We start from the raw sequence: 13,667 nt of genomic DNA on the forward strand, positions 1-13,667 counted from the left end.
AGGGCAGCAGATTTAAATGTCAGCGTCTAAACAGAAGCAAGCTTCCCTTTATTTCATTTTTTTAAATCTCTTTATTCATTTTTATTTATTAGTATTGTTTCCAATAGCATTATTTCTGTTTCTGCAAAATATGCTGTAGCAATAGGCTGACAAATACATCTGAAGCACTTGTATCTCACACCAAGAAAGGCTCATAAAAAACACAGGAGGAGGACTCTGACCTCTGCAAATTCAAGTACGAGCATTGCTACTTCCAGAGAACAAAAAAAAACCTATAAAGAAGAGAAATTTTAAACAATAATTTTTAATGTAAAAAAAATCCTTTTTGCCTAAAAACTAGCAAGACCAGGTTGTATAATTGGAGGCAAGGCAGGCCAGAGGCATGAAGAGCAGCGCAGCAAGTTTGAGCCAGCAGCAGCACAGCCTGCCCTGCCAGCCAGGAGCAGGAGACCGGCCTTGGCCAGGGAAAGGGAGAAGAAATGCTCCTAAATGAAAACTACCTCCAAAAGACTGAATGTGAACTAAATGCAGGTAGGTCCTTCATCGCTCGGATGACTGCCACTGGGAGATGGACTGAGGGAGGAGAAGAGGAGACACACAAAAAAGCAGCAAAAAGGTTTTTGGCAAGTCTCAGAGAAGCAATGGGGCCTGGGAAGGCGAGAATCACAAAGGCTTTCTTTCTCTCTAAAATTACTGCATCAGTTATTACCTGTTCTGTCACAGCAGCCCCAGGAACACAAGCAATTTGAAAGGTACCTTCATATCAGGAAAAAAAACCCCAAACCCAGAGTTAGTTTATACCCCAAAAGAACCTACAAGTCAAGCATTTGTTTTCAGGCTTAGAAGATTATACCCCAACAGCCCCTTTGTCCTCCACAATAAAGGACAAAGTGGTGACACCAAGAAAACTGAGGTTTAATTTCCAGAAAAAACATCCTGACAGATCTATTAGGCCGTAGGACACAGTCCCAAGGGAGGCCGTAAGAATCTTATCACTTAGGGCTTGTAAAACCAGAGCAGACAGTTGATCAGCAAACATGGTGCAGGAACAACCCTCTCCTGGAAGGTAAACTGGCCAGATGATCTACAGGCTGATGGCCATCTCCAGTGCCTATGATCTATTACACCCCATTATTTTAATTCACTGAACTGCATGCCCTCACTAACCAAGGCTGCTCCTTTTTCAATCCAATCTCCTCAAGTTCAGCCTAAGTAAATCTCTGCCAGGCAGTAAAAACAAAAGCAAAACCTTTTTCCTAAATGAAATTTGCTAATTAAAGCCACATTTCTATGCAGCACAAGGATAGGAAGAGCAGGAATTGCGGTGGCATGCATTCCTGCTGAGCATTTCTCAACAGCCCGATAGTAGAAGGGAATACAGCGCAGAAAAGACAGTGTTTCTGTTGTCACCCTGCACCCAAATAAAAAGGAGCATCGCACAGAAATGCAGTTCTCAAACACTTCACTCCTCTAGAATTTTGCTCTCCTACAGCTTGACAAAGTCATTAAATTGAAAATGAAGAAAAAAAGCAGTGTGTTGACGTGAAATTTTGTAACTTTTAGCTACTGATTTTCAGACTTCCATTTTTATGAGCAAAACAATTTCTCGCTTACTGATGTCCATTTAAAAAAAATTACAAGGGTCCCATTTTATCCTAGCTATTTAGCTGTCTTAAGTACCAGCAATCCTGCCATTACAAACATGAACACATGGGATTTCAAAAAAGGCAGGCAATCCCCTTGCAGGGCTGCTGCCGTCAGCTCTTTTCTGCCATTCACTGCCTGTACCGCAGAAGCTTGTGGAAGAGCAGCCAGCAGGAATAAAGGCACATCCACACCGTGCAATCGAGAGACACCAAGAACACCGAAGAGGACGACTGAACAACAGCCTTGGTCTTGGAAGAAGCCATTTACAATATGGAATAAAAAAAACCTTCTGTCTAAAGATACCTCCTGCTTCGATTGCAAAAGTTAAGTGACAGAGATGGGTGGCAGGCAAGAGAGCAAGGTGAGGCAATGAGACAATACTATGCGACAGAAGAAATATCATTTCAGAGCGCTTGCTTCAGCATGGTCTCAGCATTCATACGCCTTACTGCAAAGGAGGGTGTTCAAGGAGGACTGCAGCATACAGACAGACACAAAACACATGCAGTTACAATTTAAGCTTGCAGAAGTAACAGCGCTGTGGATGTCCAGCCATATCTTCCCAGAAGAGCTTTAATCCCTGGCTACGCAACATCCCAGTGGCACAACTTATGGGGAAGAACTGCCTGAGCCAACCGAAGATAGCACACTAAGCACCTGGAGAGGCAAATCAGCACGAAACGTGGTGTTTCACTTGCACTGACACAACCTTGCTGAATACCCTTTGCTCTCCTAAAAGCGGAAAGTAAGCGCGTGAAATAATAAGTTTGGCTCAAAGCATCTGTTCCCTAGCACTGAGTCTCTGCTCAGTCTCGGAGAGGAGGAGAGGGGAACGCGGAGCAAAGCCTTGATGGTTACGAATCCAGAAGCACCTTTGCTGGAGCGACAGAATGGGAACCAGTGCCAGGGTATGCCTCCACCCACCGCCTCGGGGATCCCAGAGGACTTGCAGCATCAACGCAGATGAACAGAGAGCTTTTTATTGGGTTAAATATAGAGTTAATTATTCCTCCTCTTGATAGAAAGCGCACCCAAGAGCAACACGCATGGATATGTGTCTAGAGATATGTGGCTGGAGTGGTCCTTGGGAGTCTGCTGCTCCCAAGTCACTCACTACAGTCATTTTGAAGCCAGCAACAAAAGTAAAATTAAAAGCTGATGAAAGTGTTTATGCTAATTATTGTGTTGGTGTTCAGGTACTTAAACATAAGTACAAATATTAGCAAAGACATGTATCTTCGGACATGGCCTACTTTACTCACTATTTTAAAACCAGTGGAACATTATGGTGCAGCTGTTCCCAGTTCAGACTGGTGGGGATCAGGTCAGTCTGCTTAATGGAAAGATACAGCATTAGAAAGGTTGATTTTCTGTGGAAACAAAAACAAAAACCACCACCCAGGAAAACAAATGAAGAGTAGGGAGGATGTACAGAGAGAGTTGGAACAGAGAAATAAATGAAAGCAAGAATTGCATGTTAATTGAACACCGTAGGGGCTGTCACAGATGAGCTTCTCTTTGCCCTCATCTCCAAGGGACCCCTAAGTCACTGGATTCCTAACACATTTGAAGAGACTTCTAATAATTATTTATAGCAAAATAAAATACCTAAGTAACTGTAAGATTGTTGTTGTCTTTAAATATTTAAGTAGCATGTTTGAAGTGAAGGTTAAGAAAAATATCTGATTAGTTGTACCGTATCCAGACTATACTGTACCTAAATAATACCCAAATAACAGCCAATATAACACTCAGCCTTCTCTACTTCTTGCCTCTTGGGCCCACTTTCTATCTTATTCTTCACCCAACAGGCTTTGATGACTGGCTCCAAATACTCCAAAGCTTCTTTATTCCTTCTACCTGTTCAGAATGAAGAATTTGGTATTTTAAGTGACAGGGCAGAAGCTGGCTGCCACATTTCCCCTGGCACTAGAAGTCAGTAGATCTGCACCATGAAAAGCTGCAAATTCTCTTGAAAGCCACTTAGTGCCTAATGGTAACTGTGATTACGAAGAACAGCCAGTCACCAAATGGAGCCAGTTACTTATTCCCAAATTTTCACTGCAGTGGATATTTGAGATCAAAGTGTTCCGATATTCAATGGTCAATCAAGGACTGAAGCAATACAGGCAGGAATATCTTCCCTTCTTCCATAGGTGAGAGTTACTCCTGAGGAAGTCAAAGCATCACCTACAGCTCATGTCCTGCAATGAGAGATCCCATCACAGTTCACCAGGGAAAAGTAGAGCGACCTGCAGCAGCTCCGTATATGAGGCACCTAGAGGAGCCACTTAACTTCCATAAGACCATAAGATTAAAGGTGGGACAAATGCGTAGAGGAATTAAAGATGTAACTCACAGCCTGGTGCACAAGAGTGGTCATACAGAACAGAAAAAGATTGAAAATTACCATTTAAAAAAATCAGCGATCATATCAAAAGGACAACTACCTTACTAGATATTGTGGACATTTTGTTTGGGTTTTTTTGGTTGCTTTTCTCCCCACACCCCCATTTATATCAGAGAAAAGTAGGTGCATCTTATGCACAAGACAGGGGAAAAATATTGGGACCAAAACAGAGTGACATGCAAAGAGTCAAATATTTACCTGATTTCCTGATATTTCCTTTCACATTTCAGATCTGGTTTTAAATACAAATGTGCTAATGAGCTTTAATGGCATGATAGGGTATACATTTGTGCACGAGGATCTTACAAATACAACAAAGGAACATTAAGTAGTGATAGCATAGAACAAGCACTCGGAAATCATCCGTTCCATTAAGCAAAAAGACTATTAAGCACTATAGGTCATCAAGTGAAGTAAAAAGCAGTCCCACAGGCATATATTATTATGGCATGTAACAAAAAGCAGAGAAAAAAATCTGAACTGGGTAGCTAGTCCTTAAACACTGGACTTAACCAATTCCTGATAGAGTCCCAAGAGGTGCCCTATGCACCAGTACACACGGTGTGTGCTGTATGTATTCATATAAAATACAAATATAAAAAGGCATGTTAGAAAAACCTGTTGACCAGCAGTTCACAAGCATCCATCTATTTTGCCAAATTCACTGTCAAGGGGTGATACTTGTATTCTAAGTTCTCCAGCTATCATGTCTGTTCTACAGAGTTATTAAGACTTGCCTTTTTTTTTATTTTGCCATTTATGAAGAAAACCAATTTTTGGAGCTCCAAAATGAGTTTGGGAAGCATATGGAGTTTGTTTTAGATTTGTTCACTACTTTTATTATGGTTTATAAATTCACATTACTCTAAAATCTCCCGTGATTAGGAATCAAAAAAAGGTAGAATAAAAAAAATAAGTCAATATTGGCTAATTTTAGTCATTATAAATCAAGTTATACCTCCCAAATGATTCATTTCTGAAAGCAATTTTTTTTTCCTTTATAAAAAAAGAAAGTGACTGTCATAGATCCAGGGAATGAAATATGCACCACTTCAGACCATGTCTTGTTTACTCTGTCCAATACAGTATTTCCTAAATTTTAGTATAGCAGTTTTCCTGCATTTATCTCTTAAAAGTGATACCTCCTTGGGTTGCTCTGAATGATTCATTTTCATCCTGAGTTCATTAAAATCCCAAAATACTGCTAGGCAATAGTATCTAATATTATAGTTCATAATTTCTTCACTGTTCTGCATGCACTGAAATAGATCTTTTAGAATTATCAGTGGATTTAGAATATTTGAAAAAATAATTTAGGAAAACAATGAAGCTGTAACACTAAGTGAAGATTAAAATGTCTTCACACCTGCAAGATTTTAACCTTGGGTTCAACAGCTATCCTAGCAACTAGTCTTCTGGTACTTGAAGTCTAGCAGTGCTGCCAGAGATGCAGCGATACTGCACAAGGTGCAATCAAGAAATACAGGGCTGTAATTCTGAAGTCCAGTTACCTTGTCTCTTTGCAATCTGCTGGTGTTCTGTCTAGACAAGTGCACCGCAAAGTTTTGATTCTTACCAGCACAATTATAAAATGCTCTCTGGATTATTTTTTAATTTTTCTAATACTGACGAAGCAACCTGATACAACACTGTGGCATGAGCAGCAGTCTCCCGTTCAAAGCTGAGAGACACACTGGTGTCAAATGCCATTTAAAACTATTTTTAAATCATTTAAAGCTCTTGAAGAAATAAGTTGTTGCTTGGCTGACAGGTTTATGGGAGCATATGGGCTGACTTACAGCTGAAGGAGAAAAGTGACAAATGTTTTTTATTTGTTACATGGCACTTGCTCAACGCATACAGTTTAGTCCCAGAATAAACGTGGTCACAACAGTGGTTTGAAAATTCCCCTCTTTCTTCCCTGGATATTAACCTTCACAACAACCAGAAAGTTCCTTCCACAGTAAGAGAGAAGTCTAGTGAGACTGTACATAAGGTGCCATCTTGTGACACCTGCCATAACTCTGCATTAAAACTTTTTCACAAAATTAAGCCTTTCAGGATCTCAAAGGGCAACACTAGCCAGCTGCACTTTTCCACTGACTTCATCAGATAGGAAATATCTTCAACTTCTTTGACAAGCATGTCTTAACTATTCTTCTAGGTGGTGATTTGTGGTGCTTTGGGTTTTTCCCCCTCCATCCTCCAAAATAACCTCTGATTTCAGCCAGGACTTAATCAGTGGCAATATACCCATGCAAGGAATTAAGTGCTTAAGGAAGACAAATTTATTGAAGAAAAAAACCTAAAAGGCACTTATATGTCCAAATGCTACACTCATGACTCAAGAATTTACTGACACACAGCGCACGTTGACAATTGATAGAGCATTCAGGTGAACTATATGGATATACACTGTTCCTATAGTCTTCAGACATCTGCTACTGGTGATTACCAAAGCTAGGGCATTGGTCTAAATGGATCTATGGGTGGGATGTAACTTATCCATTGTCTGGTTGGTTGTTTGGAGTTGGTTTGTTTTGGATTTTTGGTGTGGGTTTTTTGGTTTTGGGTTGGGTTTTTTGGGGGGGGGGGGTGTTTGTTTTTAAGAAAAACTAAAGTAGTTTTCAGTATTTCAGTTTTCTAGTTGTAAATCATCACAACCACACAAAAAAATTCCTCTCTTAGCACGTCAAAGAGTTTGTCTTCACCAAGGAGCTGGATATTGAAGTGCAGGAATTTCCCTATAAAGCAACCTTGGATTCCACTTCCTATCATCTTCTGAAAGGCCAACATTTCAGATTAACAGTAAAGCCAGAACCTTTGAAGGACTGATCCTGCAACAGTCTATAGAGACATAAGACAAGGTAGTGTGGTTTCTATCTGAAATCCTACCGATTACTAGAAATACCAATAATCAGTAGTCTGTTAAATTGGGAGTTTTAGTAAGATGCTGGAGAAGGAAGTAGCTCTTAGTTTCTCTCCAATGCTCTCATTTTCATTTCAGCCAGGAACACTTTTACAGCTGGAGCACGTCGGGGCCGTAAGGACCCTGGAGAAGTTCTTAGAAACAGTGTATTTTCCCATACATGGCAGGCTTCATGCATAAAATTCTCGACTGATTAAAAACGGTTTTCATTTGCTACATTTTCTTTATTGAAAGCACTTTAAGCCATGAAAGTATAAGCGGAAGGGCTCTAAAAGGGCAATATACTTTCAGTACCCCTGAGCAGTCTGTTCCACGCAGAGTTGACTGTTACCTTTTAGCGGTGACTGCTTTATTGACTGTTAATGCTTTAAAAAGTGTGGTGAAATCACGTTCAGAGTCTTTACTGCGAGAAAGATATATACCCCTTATGCATACCAGTGGTTTGGCAATTGTAACCTCCAAAGACATAAATGTTGATGTATTCTATGTTGCCAAACAGCACAGTAAGTACTTAAAATGCTGTGAACAGACCTACAGTTTAAAAGTGACACTACCCAAGATTAGATTGTAATTCAGTGAATGAATCTCTTCCTAAAACCTGCCTGAAATATTAAAGCTCATGATCCTTCCTTTAGAATCTTGCAAGAATGAAATCTTGCACAGAAATGGGAGACTAAGTGAAACAAGGATATGTATCGTTGACATGAACACAATCTTCCACTCATCAGGACAGTGCAATCACACATACCACCATCATCTCCTTTGGACGAGAGCATCAGGCTGTCCACAAAAAAGTCTATTTAGCAGCGATACCTTGTACATTGTATACAAGGGATCAGAAAGATTCCGGTTTTAAGTGTTATAATACTAAACATAGCTCTATCCTATCCCAATCCTCATCTCTGTAAAAGGAGGCTTTTCTGAACATAGGAAGTTTATTTGCTTTGCCAAGCAATGATTAACGCGACATACTGGAGTGCGAGACCTTCATTTCTCCTCTTGCCCTCTCTCCCTTACTCCGTCATGTTTCCATCTGCCAGTGCCTTAAGTCAATGATGTTCTGCCAACATTGCACAGTGACTCCCTCAAAAAAAAAAATCCCAAAACCAAAAAAATAAAACCCACCACAAAAATTCTGCTCGCTTGGCATTACATGTCCTTCAGAGAGCAAAATACCACTTCTGCTTGAAGAACTTTTTCACACAATGAGGAAAAAAACCCCAAAAAACACCAAAAATCAGAATCACCAAGGTCAGAAGGGCTCTACAGAGACCATCTAAGTCCAGTGCCCTGCAGAAAGCAGGGGCAGCTACCAGCAGGTTGGGCTGGTTTGTGTGCAACTGGGACTTGCGTATCTCCAAGATGCAGACTCCACAGCATGCCTGGGCAACCCTTCTCACTGTGTGATCACCCTTATAGGAAACACACTTATGTTTAAATAAATATCCAGTTCTTCCATTTGTGCACACTGCCTCTTGTCCTTTTCACTGTCTTTCCAGTTACGAAATCTTCATCAGTTCTTGCAGTCGCAGCCAAATTCTTCTTGAACAGCGTAACCCCTCCACCCCAAACTTGCCACCATCACTGCAGGGATACGAGATCAGGACCTGTCACGCAAAGCACAGTTCTTCCTATGAAAAGCTCAAAATTAGAGTTGGGCACAGCACAACAGCGAGCACTCACATATGTGCATTCACTTAAAAAGAATAATGGGAGTGATTTTATTAGTTAGCAGTTGCCAACAACCAAGATCAAGGCCAAATAACAACTTGAACTGGCAAAAAGCCCTACTTGGCAAAGCATGGCTCTGCAGGCTGCCTCCGAGGGTGACTTGATAACAGAATGAACAATTTCTTTACATCTGTGGGGCTCTCCATCACTTTGGGTAGGAATAACAGCACAGGGGTACGTACACTGCTGAGGGTGTGAGGTTAAATGACCAGAGATTCAGACAGAAAAGTGGTGGGAAAGAGATAGATTAGGAAAAAGACAAGACTCTTATTACCTGTTTTAAATCAGGTACCATGAGAAAACACCTTTTCTAACTGGTAGAGAAGGGTTTGGAGGAGAAGTGATCTTTGGTTTAAGGGACCTTAAAACTGGAAAAGGCACCGAGGGACTTTGGAGAGTCCAGCTGAGAAGACAGCTGCCTGGACTCCCTCCCAGTATAACCAGTGAGAGTTAGGAAGACACAGGATGGCAAAGAGTTGTAGAGCACCTGAACTGAACCGAACTTCAGTTTTGTTCTACATCCCCATGTTGTTCAAAATGCAGCAGGACAGCAAGACTAGGTAGTTCATAAACTAGATGCCCAGAGACCTGGAAAAAAAAAGTGCATCTCCCTGACAGGCTGCGTGAGCACAGCCAGGTAACACTGAAAGCTTCAGCACAACCTGCCTTTTAACTTTTCCTTAACATAAACACAAGCTGCTCCTTCACATAACCAACACGCCTCAAAAAACTCATAGCTCACCTGTGCACTAAAGACCATAAGTGTCAATCCTCTCCCCAGCACAGAAGAGTATTTTATCCTCTTTTCCCAAGGTTACCAAGTTAGCACCTGTGGATGGCTGCTCAGCCCTTGCCAAGGCAAGGCAACCAGGGCATTCTTTAACAGGTTTAAGTCACAGCGATCAGCAATACACAGTAGCTCCATCCACACAAAGGGCAGAAACAAAAAGCATCCCCTTAGAACTGGCAAAATTCTTTAATAATGATCACAAACAAAATTATTCTGAACTTTAGCACATTCCAGTTGGTATCAGTTACTAAGCGGTTTTGGGTTCCTTTGTAGCTTTTATTTGAAGGATTTCCAAACATCTTTCTCCCCAATAATTAGATGATTGAGGACTCACTACATCCTTCCACAGACCGACGAAGAGGCAGAAGACCCCTTTAAAACTTCAGACAAACACCTTTCACAAAGGTATTTGTAAAATCAATGGGAAGCCGTAAGTGTTTTCAGATGCCTGGTAACAAACTTGTGTAGGTATAAGGCAGAAGGAACACAAGTGCTTTAAAGGAAATACAAAAAGGCTGCCAATTCCAGTAAGCTGCATAATGAATTCTTTTCTATGAAAAAGTTCCTAAACCATAAAATTTGTACATTCAGTGCCCTACAGAAGTTCGGCATTTTTTTTTGTGATCTTCAATTCATCAGAAAAGCAGTTAATTTCCAACTTCAGAGGTTTCATCTATTTTGAAGACAATAAATATGCAGCAGATAACTCAAAGCAACAAAGAAGTGATTAGACATATTTAAACAAGAATAATACCTTGTCAGAAATAAATTACTGTCGCAGAAGTGTCATATATAGCTTTACTTCTTTTGAAGAGGGGAAAAAAGAAAACCCACAGCACTTGAAGTGCTTTTATGTACATTTTTTTCTTTTTTTTTTTAAAAAGCAGCTGCTCACAAAGACTATTTCCAGCAATCCAAATGGTAGGAATATTTCTCCCTACCTGCTACCATGACCTTAGCTGTCCGACTGATGATAGCTCCAATGCCTTCTAGAGATGCTTCACACTGGTAGACACCTTCGTCTGGCTTGTGGTGCCTGGAGTGGACTATGTTTTGTATCAAGAGTGATCCATTGGCCAGCTGCTGCCGCCTTTCATCTACTGCCAGGTTTAAGAAGACTGCATCTTTCTTCCATTTAATAACTGGGGCTCCTTGGTCTGATTCTGCCATGCAGTTCAACAGCACATTGCTTCCACGCATGGTGACAGCATCTGATGGCTCAGTCAAGAACCTCAACGATGTAAAAGTCTTAATCTGTGACCCTGAAACAGCAAAACCATAAAAAAGGAGTAAATATTGGTTATACGTTTCTATGGAGGAAGAAATATACCATATTAGATACAGAAACTCAATATAAGGAGGTAGCATACAAGCCCCAGAGGCACCATAGATATGGCTGGCAAACATTGTAAGAGATTAAGCTATGTTTCTCTGCAAATTGTTAACATGCACAAAAAAACCCCAAGCATAAATTATACTTTTGTCCCATCGCTACGAAAACAATATTTGTAGATAAACAGATCCTTTGTATGTAAAACATGGAGATGAAGCAAAGCTAAAAATCTGTATAACTATATACACCTGAGTCAGAGGTTAGCATAAAACCACCATACCCCTCAAGGTTTATTTGGAGAATTTAATTGCTTACAGGACCTACTCTGGCCACATGTACTGGGATGCATTTTAGTGTGACAAGCACAAGAACAACACTGGGCCTCGCTTTGTTTGCTGTTAGCAAACAAGTGGGAGGAAAGCATGCAAGACTGCAGTCTGACCATCTATCAGAAACAGTGCCAAAACCTTAAGCCTGGTAGATCATCTTCCACCTCACCAGAACAACGGTTCTCCTCACTACCAACTAGTCCAGCCACTGCTCCCCAGTACTGAGCAAGAGAAACACCATGCGAGCATGTCCTTTGTGTGGAGAAGAGGCAGGGGAGGTGCTGAGAATGCCAACCCTACAAGCTGCACACCATCCCTGCCACAGCACTGAAGACCTGAGATTTCCACCATCTGCAAGAACGCAGAGGCTAATGTCTTATGCGTCACTTTGGTAATGAGACGCCAATCCACTTTGTGTAGTTAGGAGATAAAACAGACCGTAAAGGCAGAGAGATGCTCTCAGAGCAGAGCTACAATGAGGTCTGCTAAAGAGTAGAGAAGTCATTAAAATGCTTTAGAACATGTGGATGCAGTTACACCAAAGGGCACGACTCGATAACCTAACATGGTCCTTTTTCTCTACTGCATCAAGCATTTCCTAATAATTTATAAACAGGCAAAGCACATACAACTTGTATTTTTAGACAACAGAGCCTCCCCAAGTCTCAGTGACTATACTTGAATGAGAAAGTGTCAGAGTAGTTTCCACTATATCATAATAAAATCAAAGTCTGCCACATCACAGGCTTGCCTATCCCACCCTGCCCAGGGGCAGCACCTCTGAGTGCTTCCAGGTTTAGCCGTAGCCCTCTGGCTCCCAGACAGACAGGTTGCTCCCCAACCTCCACCAAACTCCACGCCAGCAATAGTGCTATTGTTCTGTGCTCCAGTGTACGGAGAATGGAGTTTTCAAATAGTTGCATGTGAATGCAAAACTAGCTTTTATTTTTTTCCCCCTTCATCATCAAATGAGTCCTTTTACCTCATTAGAGCAAATGAAAACAAACTTACATGATAAAAAGATTCAAAAACCTTTTAGTCCTAAGAAAATGATTAATTATTTCTATTTTCTCTCTCAAACCAAAGTTTTCTATGACTATATGTATAATAACGCATAAACAGCTACTTGGCATTTTCTTTATAGAAATAAATTTTATTGTCAGGTACTTAGTTCCACCCGTACGCTAACTGAAGTAACTAGGTACCAAATTTTCCTTCAAAGCGTATAAACAAAAAAGTTGTGGCTCCAAAACATTAATAAAATGTAGCAAAGGAGAAAGCAAGAGCTGGGAGACTCAACTTGAAGAGTATTTCAGACACAAAAACAATAGCACCGTAAGACCTCAGAATAAAATATATTGTCTAATACCATCAAGAAGAGTAGCCAAATCCTGATTTGTTTTTCATCTGTCTTAATGCTCTGATCTCAGTTACTGCAGGAAGCGCATCAGAATTAGGACTAAAAGCTGCATGTTGGCACAGGGTACTTCTGCCCGAGAACATGGGTAGTGTTATAGAGGTATATTTAAAATGCATGAAAGAGTAGTTATTTTAAAAACACATGTTCTTTTCCCCTCTCCCAAAAGCAACTATGTTCTGTTTGTAAATGACGGCTTCTTATTGGACATTTATTTATGTCACCAACACCTATAACAGTTTAACACAGCTGTTTATGACAGCATGTTAATGATTTTATGAGGCTATTATCACAAGTAAATAATCCACTTCTGCAGGAGAAATGGGGTTATGACAGCTTCCAGTGCAGCAAATGCAGAAGTTACAGAAGTTAAACAAAGATTAACTTTCTTTTCATGCAATTACCCTTGCAGTTCAGTTGCAATTTCAGCTATTCACATCCTTTGCAAAAGGCATATTTAACTTAAATTGCTTTACTACAAGGAACCTAACAGCTTGAATAACCTGAAAAGCTTTCTGAATGTGAGGAAAATTCAAATCTTCTTGAAAATGTTATTCCTGAAGACAGAAGTCATGGTGACACCTTAAAAACAGAAGGAAATGACCATTTATTTTCAGAAGACATTACCTGGAAGGATAAGAATCTAATGGCCACATTTTTGTAGTATGTAGGCGCTGAAGGAGAAAGGTAGAGAAGTATTTGAAAATCCCATTAGTACCTATTTGCATATTTGAACTATTAGCTTAGTTTGGAAAGCCCAGCAACAATGTTACATCTGAAGTCAGGGCAGCCTGGAGAGCTTTCCCAGTAACGTGTCATCTTATTGCACCCTTGACTTGCACAAATTTTTTCCCTAATTTCTGCCTCAAGCAGCAAACACTAAACCCGATTCCTCTAGACCAGGTTATAAGAAGGAATACACTACACCTAATACAGAGGCCTATTTCAGCACCTAAAAATAAAAATAATCAAGTAATTTCACAATACAACCCAGGATGAAGAAACTCAGCCTTTATCAAATTAAGGGAGAGACAAATCCCAGACTTGATCAGACCAGACCACAACACGCCTCCACACCTTC

The 13,667-nt window shown here is 40.5% G+C and overlaps 1 protein-coding gene across 2 annotated transcripts in view; it reads right to left on the bottom strand.

Annotated features, from left to right (window-relative positions):
* DCC (DCC netrin 1 receptor) overlaps nt 1-13,667 on the bottom strand; it is a 571,720-nt gene that overhangs the window by 345,807 nt on the left and 212,246 nt on the right. For both annotated transcript variants that reach the window (XM_069774824.1, XM_069774823.1), the window contains exon 2: nt 10,449-10,769. In XM_069774824.1, coding sequence (XP_069630925.1) covers nt 10,449-10,769 — 321 coding nt within the window. The remainder of the gene's footprint in view (nt 1-10,448; nt 10,770-13,667) is intronic.

This window comes from Haliaeetus albicilla, chromosome W (assembly GCF_947461875.1).
Source record: "Haliaeetus albicilla chromosome W, bHalAlb1.1, whole genome shotgun sequence".
Classification (NCBI taxonomy): Eukaryota; Metazoa; Chordata; class Aves; order Accipitriformes; family Accipitridae; genus Haliaeetus; species Haliaeetus albicilla.